At 46.1% G+C, this 16,909-nt stretch overlaps 1 protein-coding gene across 7 annotated transcripts in view; it reads right to left on the bottom strand.

Moving 5' to 3' along the window:
• Nedd4l (NEDD4 like E3 ubiquitin protein ligase) overlaps nucleotides 1–16,909 on the bottom strand; it is a 328,817-nt gene that overhangs the window by 29,926 nt on the left and 281,982 nt on the right. For 5 of the 7 annotated variants that reach the window (XM_036204595.1, XM_036204600.1, XM_036204598.1 and 2 more), the window contains 6 exons: nucleotides 11,172–11,303; nucleotides 10,565–10,684; nucleotides 9,339–9,536; nucleotides 4,512–4,589; nucleotides 2,216–2,270; nucleotides 2,062–2,115 (listed from right to left, as the gene is read on the bottom strand). In XM_036204595.1, coding sequence (XP_036060488.1) covers nucleotides 2,062–2,115; nucleotides 2,216–2,270; nucleotides 4,512–4,589; nucleotides 9,339–9,536; nucleotides 10,565–10,684; nucleotides 11,172–11,303 — 637 coding nt within the window. The remainder of the gene's footprint in view (nucleotides 1–2,061; nucleotides 2,116–2,215; nucleotides 2,271–4,511; nucleotides 4,590–9,338; nucleotides 9,537–10,564; nucleotides 10,685–11,171; nucleotides 11,304–16,909) is intronic. The other 2 variants (XM_036204596.1, XM_036204597.1) reach the window with 2 other exon arrangements.

The following is a 16,909-nucleotide window of genomic DNA, read 5'->3' as shown; positions in this document are numbered from 1 at the left end:
TATACATCTACAAGGCTTCTTTTGGGGCGTGGGGTTTGGTAGAAAAAGGACACAAGTGAGCAGCTCAACTTTCAGGGAACACTGACGGGTGCAGGTCAGGGTACTTCAGATTGTCTAATGTCTAAAAGGAGAAGACTCTGGACAGTAAAGGCTGCTACTGAGGTGGAAAATCCAACCCAATCAAACACAGGTTGCAGAGGACAGCAGGTTATGGCTGGATACAGCTGGACAGAACCGTGCCTTTATATAGCAGCTTGGGTAATATCAGTGTTGACCTGATATTTGTCATCAAAACAGAAAATAATCCAACCACTGCCAACACTCGAGGACTTCCAAATCTTCTGACCAGACTGAGTGCCAGACTCCATCCCTGACACCTGCACAGGGGTTCCCTGAGATTCCACGGAGTGCCCCCATGTAACCAGATCCTCTGGTCAGCAGCCTGAGGATTAATCTGGATGGCTGATTTGCCTGAATTGAGATTAGTGAAGCCAACCACTGGGTGTGTCTGTGAGGGCTTTTCCAGAGAGGATTAACTGAGGGGGTGGAATTCAGAGCTGCCTGAACGTGGGCAGCACCGTCCTACAGGCTGGGTGCTCGGATGGATGGAAAGGGGAGAAATGAGAATGCCCATTGGCCTAGATACTCTGTCAGTCTTTCCCTGTCTGCCATGATGAACCTCCGCCATGCTTTCTACCCCTGTGATGGTTCAAAATCAGGAGCAAAGGACAGCTGGAGCTCTGAAACTGACAGCCCAAAGAAACTCTTCCTCCTTGAAATTGTCTGCGCCAGGTATCTGTCACAGCGACAAACGCCTGATTAACAAAGCAGTATCATAATCCACTGTCAGAGTCTGCAACCTGCCCATGCCCTTGCCTGTCCTTGGTGACCACCAAGCTGCCATCACTTCCCTTCTTGCATCTGTTTCCTGGAGTAGTTAGTCTATGCTCCAGACTCCCAGTGCCACAGCCTAACTAGCCTCTATTCAAGATTTCCTCCACAGGTCTGCCCAAAGTTCATTCTCAAGAATAAATCTGACCACTGTTACTCTACTCTGGGAAAGAGACCTTCAATGCTCCGACTGTTTGTAGAGTGAAACTGAGTCCTCACACCTGTCAGTTACCTGGGTGCCAGGCCAGCCTCCTTTACATGCTAACCATTCAGAACAGGGCTGCATTTCTGAGTTTTGGCTGGGCCTTCTTACTGACTTCAAACCCACTAACTCTCATGCCTGAAGGCAAGTTCTTGGAGTACACTGGGTGCCCTAGCGATACTCAGAGGAGCTAACCTCCCCTTCCTCTCCAAGATGGCCACCTGCCTGCATATGAGCATTGCTTGGGGATAGGCTTCTCAACAGCAGGCTCATCAATACACTCTGCTCGGTTATCAAATCCTGAAACCTGGAGCTCACTTCCTGCTTACTGACTCAATGAAAATACAGAACAAGATACTACCCACACTACTGCACACAGACTTGAACTTTGTTTGATGCCCTCTTTAATGCCCCCCCCCACTTCTTTCTACAGAAGTTTTAGGGCTATATGAATATAATTCCATGAAGAACGAACTGTCTCAAAAAAAGAAAAACCTCCCCCGGCCCTCCAAAACCAACTCCCTGGCTAAACGCAAACACTGATTTGTTTAACTTTTAAATGAACAGAGAAACCACACATGTATTCCTAGGTGCTAAAGCAAGTATCTTCAGCAAATCCTACGGTGTCAGGAAAACAGCTACATATATCATTAGTGTGCTGGGTGCAGGGAAACATGCTATGATAGAAAATAAGGTCAGAGCGGGCATCTTCCCAGGCAGTGTTTTGAAAGCATATGCAGCTGAAAACACGGCTCATGTGGATTTGTTTTTTGTAAAACTAAATCAGTACGTCTAATCTTATTTTCTATTTCCAGAGTGTATTTATTAAAAGCACAAATATCAAGGGACTGTCAACAACAACAAAAAATTTTTAATTAAAAAAAAAAAGTTAATAGGTCACAAGATCAGGTTGGGTGAGAAAGGTCAATGGGCTGCCCGGAAGCAAACTTGGAAGGAAAGCACAGTACCGTATAAGGGCACTGAGTCTCTGGTATCATTCTCTCCACATAACACCTGGCTGCCTGGACAGGGAGTAAAATGACAAAGCCTCACCATCACATCTGTGCTGCCCTTCCCTTCCAGTACCCTGTCACACCTGTGAGCACAGCGGGGTCTACTTACTATGGTCAATGTAGAATGTTCGGCCATCCAGGTGGATCCTTTCTTCCCAACCAGGCTAGCATCCAGGAAAATGAGGGGGAGAGAACAGAGACATCGGTCAGTGGTCCCCAAATCCACAGTGACTCCAGGACCCTTCTTTCACTCTTCTCTGCTAGGGACATCTTCCTACGGAGAATGTCAACTAACGCTAACTCAGGGCACAGCTAACAAGTGTCTCGCAAGCTTTCACCATAAAAAGGACCAGAAATAGTGCTCCATGGGAACCCCACTAAACCCTTCAAGAATTCAGTGTGGTGGTGAGGGGGATGGGAATGGGGGCTGGAGAGATGGCTCAGACATTAAAAGCACTTGATGCTCTTGCAGGGGACCTGGGTTTGTTTCCTAGCACCCACACAGTGCCTCAAAACCATCCATGATTCCAGTTCCAGTGGATCTGCTGCCTTCTTCTGACTTTTGTGGGGTGTCAGGCATACACATAGTGTACATATACACATTCAGGCAAAACAAAAAGACACCTAAAAATAATAAATCTAAGATATATTTTAAAAAGAGTCCAGTATGGAGAGTTCAATTTAGTTAAAATACCTACTGTGTACTTCAGGAAGGAGGAGGACTCGTATAAACATGTAGCACACAGTAGCTTTAGTCTCTATTAAAAGGCTGAGTAACCCAGGGCCGAGCAACCGACCAGCTTCCCCTCCTTCCTCTGCTTCTGTATCTGGGTGTACACATAGGAAGGTGCTTGTGCACAGGTGCGGGAATGGGTGTGGAAGTCTGAGGTTACTGTTGGCTGCCTTCCTTGATTGCTCTCTAACCTAACAAAGATGTGCACACATGTATGCAGGCGTATATGCCCATGTGTGTGGAAGTCTGAGGAAGACACCAGGTATCTTCATACTCCCCACCTTACTCATTCTCGAAGATCTTTTCCTGAACCTGGAAGTAGCCTAATAGTCAGCAAGCTCCAGTGTTTCTTTAGTCTGCCTTCTGTAGCCCTAGGGCTACAGGTGCGCATGTGGCCAAGTCTAGCTTTTCATGTGGGTTCCAGGAATTCAAACTTGGGTCCTCATGCTTATGTGGCTTATACACTGAGCCATCTCCCCAGCCCAAGAGATTTTCTTATACTTAAAAAAAATTGCCTTTTTAGATTGTTCCCCTCAGAAGCCAGGAACCAATTACATCTGGACGGTGAGGGTTAACTGCAAATCTCATGGATGAAGACCAACCCGGGGCTTTTCTGGCCCAAGTTCTGTCATAGTCTACCACTCAGCAGTAACAGAAAGGCTCTTATTCTTGGAAAATAGCAACCATTCCCACTTCAAAACAGTGTTAGCAGTTGGGTGAGGTGGTCCATGCTGGCTATCCTAGCACCTGGGAAGTGAGAGCAGGGGATTTTGAGTTCCAGGTTGGCCTGGGCTGTCTAAAAAAAAAAAAAAAAAAACAAAACTAGAACCCCCAAAACCAAACCCAACTCAACCCAACCCAACTCAACCCTGTCTCCACACCTCTAGCATCTTTTAGGAAGGGTGGGCTGTTGAAAAAGGCAGACAGTCAAAAGTTTCATCCCAAACTCAATGCAGACCAAATCATACCATGCTCCCAAAGAGAACAAAATTGCAAAATAAAATGAAACAAAAATCAAAACCCCATGAAGTTTGTAAAGAATCTACAACAAGCCGGGTGATGGTGGCACACGCCTTTAATCCCAGCACTCAGGAGGCAGAAGCAGGTGGATCTCTGTGAGTTCGAGGCCAGCCTGGTCTACAAAGTGAGTTCCAGAAAAGGCTCAAAGCTACACAGAGAAACTCTGTCTCGAAAAACCAAAAAAAGAAAAAAAAAAAAAAAAAAAGAAAAACACTTAAAAAAAAAAAAACCCAAACCCTACAGGTTAAATGACTTAGAGAAACTTCCTGTGGTTATTTGTGCCTTTTCTTTTCCCAGTATTCTTATGGGTTTTGTTCCCATGACTTAGTAGTATGGCTGGGGCTCACTAGTTGCTAGGTTACAAAATAAATGCATGCTGCTTAAATTGGCACCTGCAGTGTATACCTCTTGCACATGTCCTAGATCAAAAACTAACTTCCACTAATGGCTAGTAATTAAAAGCCTTCTTTCACAAATACTGGTATTGCATACACTATAATGTGCCTTTCAAACTGCCCTAATATCTAGCCCTTCTAAGGAGTACCAACCAATGGGCCCAGAGAATCTGGAGAAGACCTGCAGGCCTCTCCGTGAACACTGAGAAGGTAAGCAGACATTTCTAGACCATTTCACGTCTCTGAAGTATACTCACAGGAAGAGGGCCCAGGTCATTGGGGTTTAAGGATGCTTTTGACCGCATATGTACTGGAAATTTCAGCCGTGGATCTTCCTGCAGGAAAAAAAAATGTACATGGCAGCTGTTAAGGGGGACACTCTGTGTGTCCTCATGGGCACCTTCCCTTCCTCCATGTTCCCAGGCACATGGAGGGATCCCAGATTTCTGTGTGGTAGAGGAAGCTTGGCTACCATGTCTCAGGAAAGGCGAACAAACATTTCAATGAGAAGTTAACTATTTCCCCAAGACTCAGAGAAGGTACAGAGGGGAACCAGAATGGAGGATGCATGGCTGCCCTCCAGAGAGGAAGATGGGGTAAGTGTTCACAGTCTCTAGACTCTTCAAGAACAGCATTCCTTAGAACTGGGACATTCCCCAAATCTTTCTGAATCTGTCTGACTAGACAGTCCATGTGCTATTCCAGGGACAGCCTGCTTCATCATATGAAACCATATGTGTGGTATCAAGCAACTTGAATGAGACTCCTGATTGAGTTCTCATAATTAGGTTTTCATTCATGTCTTAACATAAAACTTGGTAAGAATCTTTCTTTAAAGGATATGCTCCTAAGAGGCCAGGGGGAAAAAAAAAATCAATGAAAGAGAAATATACACTCTGGCATCTTTGGTCATGGTTTATGGTTTGCAGAAAATAAAAAATTTAAAAAAATAGACATCTAATCTTGCACCATCCCTTATCTCAGATTCTTTAGACGAGGAGAACAGTATCAGAGAGCCAGTTTCCTAAACTGACTTGCCGGAATTGGGAGGAGTCGCCCCTCACTTACATAGAGCCAATTAGAAAGTGATGGGACTTACAAGAATCCACAGCTTTTAAACTCGAAAAGATAAGGAAACAAAGCTCAGAATGATGCCCGGTCAACCAGAACAATAACACCATCAACCCAAGGTAAAGTAAACGATGGCTGCCTGCTGTCAAATTACCAAAAGGTTTCCTGCTTCATCAACTTCCCGAATCAACAGTGAAAGCCAGGGGCGCTGGGTGAGAACAAAGTCAGAGGCTTTTGGAAGTGGCAAGAATATAAAGGAGCATAGTACACTCAGCCCCGTTTTCTGAAAGGGAGAGGAGATTTTAATTGAAGACATAAATCATCATAGCACTTGGTGACGAATGTTGACCCTGAAGCTAATGCATCTTTCAAGAGGCTCACATGCAGTATTTCCAGTGTTCTGTAGCACACTGCAGCACACAGAATTATGCCAAGATTTAGGATTTGGAGAGGGAAAGAAGTTGGTAAGAAGGTTATCACTTGGCGTTGGTTAACTGGACAGAAGATCAACATGAACTCCACAAGAACTACTCACTTAGTGTTAATTCTGGGCTGGGGCAGGCCAATGCCACAGCTGCCAGGGACCCTTGAAACCCCAAGTAGCCAATGACCAAGCCAGGTTTACAGAAAGCCTAGGATAGCTATTAGGAGGTGGGGGTTCTGGGTGCTTTAACAGGAAAGGCCAGCCACGGAGTGACGTTAACTGTACCAAGATGCCGGCTCTGTGGGCCACAGATAGGCGATGGAGAGAAGGAAAAAGAAGGAAATTAAGATGAATGGAAAGTACCAGCTCCGGGGGAAGTGTTAAACAAGCCCAGCTGTGCAGGGCTGCTAACGTCGCTTTGTATGGAAACCAGACTGTAGAGCATGGACAGGCCCTAGGCCAAGGGCTCATATTTTATTGGAGTAGCAGTAATCAAAATAATGGCTGCAGCTGCCAGTAGCCCATCTGTAAGGGACATGTGGTGATAACCACCGAAGCCATTGTCCCTGGGACAAACCGAGGAGGGGGCATCTCTGTAGCCGATGGACAAGCAGTGGGGCAGCTAAGGTCTGAGCATTTAGGGACAGTATTGAAATAGTGGTAAGATGGGTTACTAATGACATCTTCAATGACAGGGATAGAAACCAACCAAGTAGATCAAACACACTTGGCTGTTCCTCCATTTCCTGTGGGTAGGAGAGAGAGAGAGAGAGAGAGAGAGAGACAGAGAGAGAGACAGAGAGAGAGACAGAGAGAGAGAATATAAAAGGCCTTTCCTGATTTTAAAAATAGAAATTGGTTAAAAAAAATCCTAAGTGCTTTTTTCCTTTATTCTCAGCAACCATGCCAAGGCTATAGTCACTTTTGTTACTGTAAACTTGGGTAGCTGTAATTTAACTTAAGGCATAAAGTTTGTTGTTGTAAAAACAGGCTGATGCTCCCTAACAAGGGGGGTTGAGAAGGCTGAGGTAAGGTCGCTAGTGACTCCCAGTATGCATTGCTGCTGCTGAGGCCAAAGCCATCCATTATTATTTTTCCCTTAAAAAAAAAAAAAAAAAAAACAAAAAAAACCGTGGTCAGATTTAATTCCAGTTAGACTGCTAGCACATGGCCTTCATCACCTGTGTGTATAAAGGCTGTGCACTGTAGATAGGCTTCTAGTGGACTTTCAGTGTATAGAAAGGGGACATTGGCCTGAGCCTTCTCATGCTCCCAGTGAAATTCAAGAACCCACAGCACAGGATGAAGGGGGAAGAAGTGGTATTTTCACTGTTCCCAGTTTGTCTCATCCATTGTTTTTCCTTCTGTTACAACACTCAGACCAAAGAAGAGTGTGCTACCCTGTCACTGAGCCTCATAATGCCTGCTGCAAATGCAGCTGAATGCAGAAAGTGTCTTTCCTGTTCCTGCCTCCTCCCATCCTTCGTCAAGACTGAAACGCCATTCTGAATCTGCTTTTCAGGATGAGAATGCCGTACAGGTGTCTCCATCTGGATGAGATAACCCAGCTGTGTCAGCACATCTGCCTGCTGAGGAAGGGAGGTAACAACCAGGGATGTCCAGTTGTTGCCTAAGAATTTTCTATGGCAGCGGCAATGAAATGTGTAAAATAAATGAAATGTTCAAGTGAGCCAATCAGTCCATAGTAAGAATCTGGATAAAAAGAGACAACTGGTAATTAAAAGCAGGCTTCATCTGGCACCAGTCAGTGCCGGCACTAAATGAGGCCCATGCTATTTAAAATGAAATCTGCCCAGCTGCACTTACCCCTACAGTTGGGGCGTGAAAGGCTGTGAAAAGGTTAGGGGATTTGATTACTAAGCCAGCTCACATTACTAAAATCATAGCTTATTTTGGCAAGCCACAGTGGCTCCATTCACTAATCCTCTGACTTTTATGATATTTATCCCCTATCTCTGGAGCTCCAGTTTCTGGCTAAGGGTCTGGAACCCCAGTAGCACCACAGAAAATGGGAACACCAGAAGGACAGCCGAGGTTCTGTGTCAATGACAAAAATAAAAAAAAAAAATTAAAAAGTCCCCAAACCAATCTCCACGGTTCTATTTGCCAAAGAGGTGCTCTCTTCCTCTCAGCCCACAAGCTTGTAATACTATCTTCCGACACAGAGGTGAGTCAAACAAACCTCCATGTCATGCTACGCCTCAGAAGTAGTTATCAGTTTACCAAATGAATGTCATCAGATCTCAATGGTAAGGCTCTTGGCAGGTAAGTACATTCCTTTTTTTTGCAAGTCAGGGGAGGGTGCTGAGAATGGTTCTCACTGTGGGGTGTTTGGAAATTTGGGTGAGTTTCTGATCACTGGTGTACCGGGAGGGTGATCGTAGCCATTAGCATTTCATGGTGGAAGCCAAGGATGTTAAACATCCCACAGAGGAAGACACAGGCCTACCCCCATCGGCCAAGAATGCCCTTGTGGGGACATACTGCACCTCCATCCACAGGACATCAGGGAGCACACTGCCCTCTAGACTGAGTCTCAAGGGATTGAATTAACATTACACTACAGACTGAGTGTAAACGATATCCAGGGTCACCTTGGGTGAAGCCTTTTCCTTAACCTGAAACAGCCATCCCATTGACTGGACAGTCACCACAACCAGAAACGGGAATTCAGAGTGCACGTGCGCAGCTGATCCAAGATGGAAGGGCGATCCAGGAAAAAAGTCCTGTCACTTCTGAGCAAGAAGAACCCCAGAGTTTGCTCTGCACAATCAGGTTAGACAGGCAAAAAAATGGAGTTCCTGCTGCATCCAAACCAACTGGAAACAAGAGAAGCACACTGAGCTGAATTACAGGGCTAGGGACTCTGCGATAGAGGAATACTGACTTTAAAAAAAGCAAGCTCTGATTAGGTGAAGAAACAAAGTCAGAGAGGGACATGGAGTCATCCATTCACCTGGGCTTCTCCCAACCACAACACACAAGCTCTTTCACACGTGTGATTTCGGAACACACGGAGGATCAGCATGGCCAGAAAAATCAGTTTTGTCAAAATGTTCACTGGGACGAACAGTCAGGTTTGAACCAGGTCATACGGGCAATCTTTTAATCCATGAAAAAAGGAAAGAAAATGTAGCACAGAGATATAAAATGCTGGTCTGAAATGACCATGAGAACAAAAAGAACTCCTCTTGTAAGGGGGTGTGTATGGCAAAGAGAAATAGGGAAAACATTAGTTTTAAATGTTACCTAGTTCCTAATACAATTCCTAATAGCATGAGATGAAGTCAAAAGATGAGCAATGTGAAGGCCACCTTCGCCCCTGCCCCCACACACAAATGGAACAAATTATTAAAACCAGAGATTTCCCGGACTGCCAAGCTGGCACAGTACCCCAGGAGCTGGCATCTGGGTCTATAGCCGCAGCGTCCACCAGCCTGTTAGGAGCCTTGCCTCAGAGTTGGTGATGAAACGCCTTTACAAGGACTGTGAGTACCGAGTCAGAAAAGAAGGAAATCAGCTGGAGCTCATGGAAAAAACCGGAGCCAGAGAAAAGCAGCAGCCTTACCCATGTTGTAGTCTTTGTGTTATGGTCAATGAAGAAGGGCCGGCCGTTTGGAGCTATCCTCATCTCCCAGCCTGGTGGCAGGAAGCTCTGTGTGACTTTGTGTTGTGGTTTGGGGGAGTTGTAAGGTGACGGCTGAGGGGATTGTGGGTTGGAAAGGGTATCTTTCACAGCGCGGCGTATGGGTGAGTCCTTGGCACCCTAAAGGACAATAATGAGTGTTAGAACTCTTCTTCACCACGTGCCAATCCAACACATCACAATGGGCAGCTGGTACCGCAGAAAGCTCTTCCTCAGAGACCGATGAGGGAGAGGCTCCCCCAAACCCCATGTCTCCATCTACTTTCAAAGTCACCTAAATTTACGCCTTTCTATTGGTTAGAGATGCAACGATATCAAGGATGAACAGTCACCATTCTTTGCCAATCATGCCTGCCCCAAATACCATTTTTTATGGGTGGAGATTTCAGAGCAAGCAAGAGGAGCCTCTGCTCTCAAAGAGTCCATTGTCTAGAGCACACTGATGGGTTTTAGAGTCCAGAAGGAGGCCTCCATCGATGGAAGCAGCCACCCGGAAGGACAGTTGTGACCCCACATTCGCACCAGCCTAGAAGCTCTCTTATCTACTCCCACTGCGGAGGAGGAGCTTGCCTCAGGGCACTTTAATGTATCCGTTTACTTCCGAGCTTTCCTGAGTCTCTGCCATTTGTGAGGTTCAGGGCTGCCACTAAGACACAACCAGGAAGAGTGTACAAGCAGATGTCCCGCGATGGCTTCAGAGATGAGAATGCATGTTAGAAACACGTACCCACACCATGAAAGACCCTGCATTCTAAGAAAATGCGAACCAAGCAGTAACTAGGTCCTAAAACTCAAGAGAAGCACCGCTGTCGTGGAAGAGTTCTGAGCTCTGATGAGGTAAACGGGCAAGAAGGAGCAAACACAACGGCAATGGTACATGTTCAGCAGAGCAGAGCACCAGTCACCACCACACACTGGTGCCCGCCCCATGCCAATGAAGATGATGACAGAGTCTGGAATGTGAGCTGGGCAAGACACAGAAGCAATACGGGGCAGTCTCACAGAGCAGCCCGTCACCACCAACGCGGGACCGACCGCTCAGCATGGAGCTGCCTGAGGAATGAAGTCCAGTGCAGCGAGCGAGAAGAGAGAATGAAGAGAAGCCACAGGACAGAGATGACCCCGGCTGCACGAGGCGGCCTTCTCACCTCCAGTGGGGCAGATAAAGTTACAGTTGGCGAGCTCAGGCTACGAGGCCGGCGGATCTGAGGCTCGACTAGGTGGTTGTTACTGTTTGTGGCTGATCCGGAGGCACCATCTTCTGCAAGCTATTTTGGAGGCAAAAACAAGTTAGCTTTGTCTGAGGATCTCTCTGTGTGTGATTAGGAGCATGAACTCCAACAACACCATACACGGAAGCCATCTTAAGGGGTCTGGTCTATTTAAAACATGGAGGCAATAATTAAACCTAATAATAGGGGCAAAGATGGGGAGATACATTCAAGAGAAAATGAATCACTGGCCAGTATAAAACTAGCCTTTGGGTGGGGGGGAGGGATGTAGGGGTGGGGAAGGGAGCTAGCTACAGTCATAAGCTTACTTTCTGAAAGTATCTTTCATGTCACATTTAAATAAATGTATCCAAGGACCAAAGTCTTCCCTGGGGAAATATTCTACCGAGAGTAACACATGTCTTTGGTGAGAATATGCCTTAAACACAGGCCCCCAGGACATGAACATCATCAGGTCAGGATGCTGGTCATTACGATTGGCTGCTGAGGCCCATGAGCCTGGGTTGGATGGTGATCTTCATACCTGCATTATTGGTCGAGTCCAAGTTGTGGTTCGATTGTTATGATTGACATAGTATGTACGTCCCTTAGCATCTTTCCTTTCTTCCCAGCCTGAAGGGAGGCCCGGCGTGGTATGTACATAGGCCACTGATGGCTGTTTGTGCAAGAAATCGTTATTATTTAACAACTAGAATTTGTTTTCTGACCAGTTTAATAAAGTAACATACACCTAGAAATTATACTTCTCTGGGCAAGGTAAGTTAATGCTGTTTGTACAGGAAAAAAAAAAACAAAAACAAAATCAGCCAAACAAAAACAAAACAAAACCCACAGCCCACATACAAAGAGTTATCTGGAAGTCAGAAACAGACTCTAAGAGCTTCAACTCTCCTGTGAGAAGGCAGCAATCCACATTCTTACAAAACCCGCTCTCAGACCCTGAGGTCTTAAATACAATCATCACTAAGGTGTCTGTAGAGAAAGAGGCTGTATCCTAGCCTGGTCCATCTAGTTCATTGCTAAACCACATAGCTCGAGAGAGAATTTCAAGCTGCCCAAATGCTTATGCCCACAGGAGGGATGCTCTAGACACTTCTACACTGCTGGCTACCCACAGACACTCAGTACGTAGTTCTTCCCGGGTCCCAGTGTACACAAACTTCCGGGTCAAATGATGTGACACAGAGCCTTTCCTCTTGACTTGCATGTGTGTATGGGGACATGATCTAAAGGAACCTATCATGTCTCACACCAGAGGCTCTGTTTATACCAGTGATATCCAGTTTAGACTAACTAGATAGTGCAAATTCCACTTTTTTTTTTTTGAGTCAGGGTTTCACTATGTAGCCTTGAGGCCTAGAACTCACTATGTAAACCAGGCTGGCCTTGAACTCATAGGAAGCCTGCTTCTGCTTCCCCAGTGCTGGGATTAAAGGCGTGTGCTACCACACTCGGCCTGAATTTCATCTTTTCATAGAGAGAATTATTGGCACTTTGGCTTGTGTAAGAAGCAGCCTGAGAAATATAGCCTGGGTCAAAGGGTATTCGAATATACAGGATGGGTGAGTGAGTACCTGACAGCAAAGGGATGCCCAGGGCCAGCACTAGCCTAGGAATGCTTGCACACATGGTGCTGTATCATGCATTGGTGCTGGGGAAGCAGTGCTCTAGGGGAGAGACTCAGAAAGATAGTACCTACCAGGGCCACCAAGACTTCTGGGAGGTAGAGGAACAGGAGTCCTGTTGCTCTGACTGCTTCCTTCCCCACTGGAGTCTTCTCCCACTTTAACTACCTCAACAGGTGCTGCTTTCTTGCAATTAGGCTGTCCATGGGACTCTTCTCTTACTGTGCCTTTTTTTCTGTCCTGCCCTAGGTTCCCTGCTTACTTCTAACCGCTCTAGTGAAGGTCACGGCCACAGAGTCCTCAGTGGACCTGGGACCCTAAATCAGAGGAAGCGAGAACATGTCTACTGAAGTTACTGAGGACTGCAGCTGAAGCGGCTCCTCTGTCTGCTTCCCACGCTGAGCAGTACACTCCAGAAAAATTAATTAGAAAATGCACTGAGAAGCAGCTGAGTCAGTGGTTATTTCTAAACCCTGTTTATCAGGCAAGGAGAGAGTATGTGTAAGGAACCTTCCTGCAAAGAGCTGCAGCAAATAGCTCCTTGACATTTTCCCAGATGAATCCTAAAGGAGAAGGGAATTCCAAGAACAACTCACTACACAGCATCTTGTATCCAGGAGCAAGACAACCACCCACTGAGGGATGTCAGGCTCTATGAGCATGAGAGATAGACCAAGTGGTCCACAGCCTAAATGGAGGACTAAGCTCTACCTCCCTACCAGCAACTAAGCTCTCCCTCCCTCCCAGGACTTTCACTTAGACTGGCCAAAAGTCTGATGGACTGTCATCCAGGCAAATAGTTAATACTTTGGCAAAAAATACTTTGACTCACTATGGCTTATATGACCCAAACTGGTTTAACCACATGGTCTAAAAGTAACCACTGTTACTTTTCCCCTTTCTTGATGAATTATGTTTTGGGGAGAGGCAGTTTGCTATGTCCTCAGAAAATTCATTTCCAGAAACATTAAGACGTTGGCCAACAAATAGTGATGACATTAGAACAGATACTCTCAAAGCCACGGACAAATGGAACGACTTGGATGTTCCCCAATCTCAGAACTGAACCGTCAGCTGCAGGAACTTCCTGCACTCAGACTCCACACACAGATCCACAGTTAACAGGACCGGTCAGTTTACAATGCCAGGAGGATGGCAGAGAGAACACTCTATTTGTCCAAGATGATCATTCTTCTTTCTACTGGGAATTGCACGAGCAACTGGTAATGTAGTCACATCCATGCAAGTTGCTGCTATTAAAATATTTCTTGATGGTGTCCTCTCTAAACGAGCATGTAGAACAACTTTGTACTGATGATTCCATTTGTGCCTAAAACACAGCCATCCAGGACACATAACCAGGACAGTTCTATGCAAGAGGTCCAGGTTAGGGGCCGAAAGGTTAGACATCTAACTACTCCATGTGAGTAACAGTATGCTTCAGAAATAAGTTAGGCAATCCAAACACAAGCTGCACTTAACATTTCTGTTTTCACCCCTAGACCAAATATACTGCTGAGCTTTATGAGTCCAAATCGGCATTCACTATAGTTTCACTAACTACAATGAAGAACCAGATGATGTTTAAACCGAGAAATTTTGACCATCTTTTGGCACTGACCACTGTGGGTTCTCCATGACTCAGCCAGACCCTGCCACAGTGCTATCTCAGGATATTTTTAGAATCTCTTCAGCGGAGATCAAAGGACTCTTTCGCTCCATTTGAAAGGGAGAGCCCGGTTGCAGCCTGGAAGGAAGCGACACTTGTGTCCAGGCTTTTGCCATAAATCAAAGGGCCATGAGTCCTTGGATGAGGACCAGTGCTTCTCCACAGTGTAGGGAGAAGTTTTCCATAGAGGGATGATGACCACAACACAGTGGAGGTGGGAATGCCCTTCAGCATGGGAAAAGAGTATACACTGTGGTGCATTTCCATCACTGAATAGTAAATGATTCTTAACATAGCCAAGAAAAATCAACATAAGTTAAAAATAGTTGGCTGAGCATTATGTATGCAACATCACGCTGGTTTCTCTCCCGCCCCCCCCCCCCATGAAACAAAACAGAGCCTCTGTGTGTGTGTGTGTGTGTGTGTGTGTGTCCGTCCCCATGTCCCCGCAGCATATGCATGCTTGGGAGAGTACAGGGAGGAGGGAGGTGACATTCTAGGAAGTTTCTCCCTGGCATATGCATCAATGGGGAGGTCAGAGGGGAAAACCATGACGGGAGACAGGAGAAAACAGAGAGGAAGGAACTTTCAAACTTATCCAGGTACTGAGAGAGCACGGCATATCGGGGCGGGAGAATCCTTTAGGAACGACCACTGCCAGGTCTTTAAACGTAAGAGACCAAACCCAACCCATGTTTTAATTCACTGATGGAGAACACAGGCAAGGAAAGTGCAGTCCCAGAGCCACATGGGTCTTGCTGATGGACACTTGTCCTGTCGGTGAACTTTCTACTAGGGTCTCGCTCAACAGCAACTCAGTTTGCTCCACCACTGGCTATCACTAGCTATCCTAATACTCCAAAGCTGTGAGCAGGCTGCAAATCCAATTAAATGTAAAAATGGGTTTATGGGTTTAACCAAATGAAACCATCCCCATGGAATGGTCTGCCTTGCAGCCCCACTACTCTCAGAAAATTAGCAGCACGTAGTAGGAGATCAGCTATGTCGTGTGGACTTCTTTGGAGTCTGCTGGAGGTGGAGCCTGGCTCTCGGGTACGTGACTGTTGTTAGGTAGGCCACAGTGGCTTAGCAATCTTACACCGTGCTCACTGCACGGGTTGCCCATTTGAGCTTCCTTGGGGCAACACTTTAGGAAATCAGCTATTGTGGGTGCAAAGTTCTTCACACAAACTAAGGAGCCACGGCACGTGCCACAGAGCTCTTCAAAGAGTCATCTAAGCCCCAGTCATCAAATGCGGGCTCGCCCGACTGCAAGGCCCAAGTGGGACACATCGAAAACAACTAGTCAAACTGAAGCAACACGTAAGCAGACATACTATTAATCAAAAGAAGGAAACGATAGCAACAACAGTAGATGCTCTCACTGAAATAGCCTAATTGCTCCCTGCCCTGGAAAGCATAAAAACACTAGTCTGTTCCTGTGAGTGAAACTCCTCGTGGCAGAGAGCAGTCATTGGTTATGATGGAGATACAGAAAATCTGGTCCCGCCAAAAAAAAGGTGGTGTGCACAGCGTCTGGCCCACCTGGACCCACACGTATAGCCCTGAACAATTCCTCCGGCTTCTCTAGCTTAACCAAACATTCGAGCAGCAAGAGAAAGCTCACCAGAACAAAGACACTGGCGAAACTGTGTTTGAAATGCTCGGATGGAGCATACTTAGCCAGGCTTGACCACACTCTAATAATAGAATTACAAAGGATTAACCATGACTCTGTTTTACTCAGTGCCTTTGAAGAACCCAAAATGAGAAGTTTAAGGTAAGGAACACACATGTCTCTGTACCACACAGAAACTGACCTTATTTTGAACATGGAAGAGAACATATTCACCATAATCAAAGTAATCAACTACCCCACAGCCCTTCACCATTAGGGTTCCATAACTGGGCCATTACCGTGGACTCCTCACCACCCGTGACAGTTGATGAACGTGCTCGCCTAGTCGGGGTGCTGGGCTGTTAAATGATAGTGTACATCAGTAACATGTATTTGGGGGACCATCCCCTGCTTAGTGAATCAGGAATCACTGCTGTGGCAGGCGACGTGAGATCAGGATCCTTAATATCCACCTTGTCCAAATGAAGCTGAACACACACCAATGACCAGCAGCAAAGAGCGTAGCACACACTCTCTCTGTACCACCACCTCACCCCGAAGAGACTCAGGCTGCATCTTCATTAGGGAACAACTAACAGCCACTTCAAATGGGACAGTTTGTGCTCCACAGTCCCAAACTTAGGATTCTTTTATCTGCCAATCTTCGAGAGGCCACTGGTGGTCAGTCAGTGTGTACAGCATCTCATGGACAAGGAGAGAGGGCGGAGTCCTGGTTTCCAGGCAAAGGGACTCCGTGGCAAAGAAACTGACACTGATTTCGAAGAGCGAGAGCAATTAATTTATACAGGAAAATCAGAGAATCATGAGGGCGAGAAGGGTCCCTGCCATTTCATCACAGTCTACGGTTCTGCTTTGGGAGGTCTGTACTGACTGATTCCACCTCAGCTTGTTATCTAGCCAGCTGTCCCAGCGGGCTCCATAGCCGAATTTATTATTTTGGCTGGCACACCACCACTTCATTTTGTAACTATAAAATATTAAAGCCTAAGCGAAAATGTCCTCTGAAGTCAGGTAAAAATGTATACAGTGAAGAAGATGGTTACAAAATTTCAAATCTGTTGCCCTGTCTTCAAGTTCATATGCAAAGACACAGGTCATTAAAAAGGGTTTGTAGCAATAATAATAATAATAATAAATTGTGCATGGTGGCTCAATGCCTGCAATTTCAGCCCTCAGGAAGGAAAACCAGGAGGCTGCTGCAGGCTGGAGGCTAGCCTGGAGTATATAATGAAGCGCTCCAGGCTAGCCTGGGCCACAGACCAAGACTCTGTCTTAACTTCCACCTCCCCCACAAACCCACAAAATCCAAACAAAATAAAAGGTCAAGG

Source organism: Onychomys torridus, chromosome 13, assembly GCF_903995425.1.
Source record: "Onychomys torridus chromosome 13, mOncTor1.1, whole genome shotgun sequence".
Lineage (NCBI taxonomy): Eukaryota > Metazoa > Chordata > Mammalia > Rodentia > Cricetidae > Onychomys > Onychomys torridus.
This window is presented reverse-complemented; position numbering and strand designations above follow the sequence as displayed.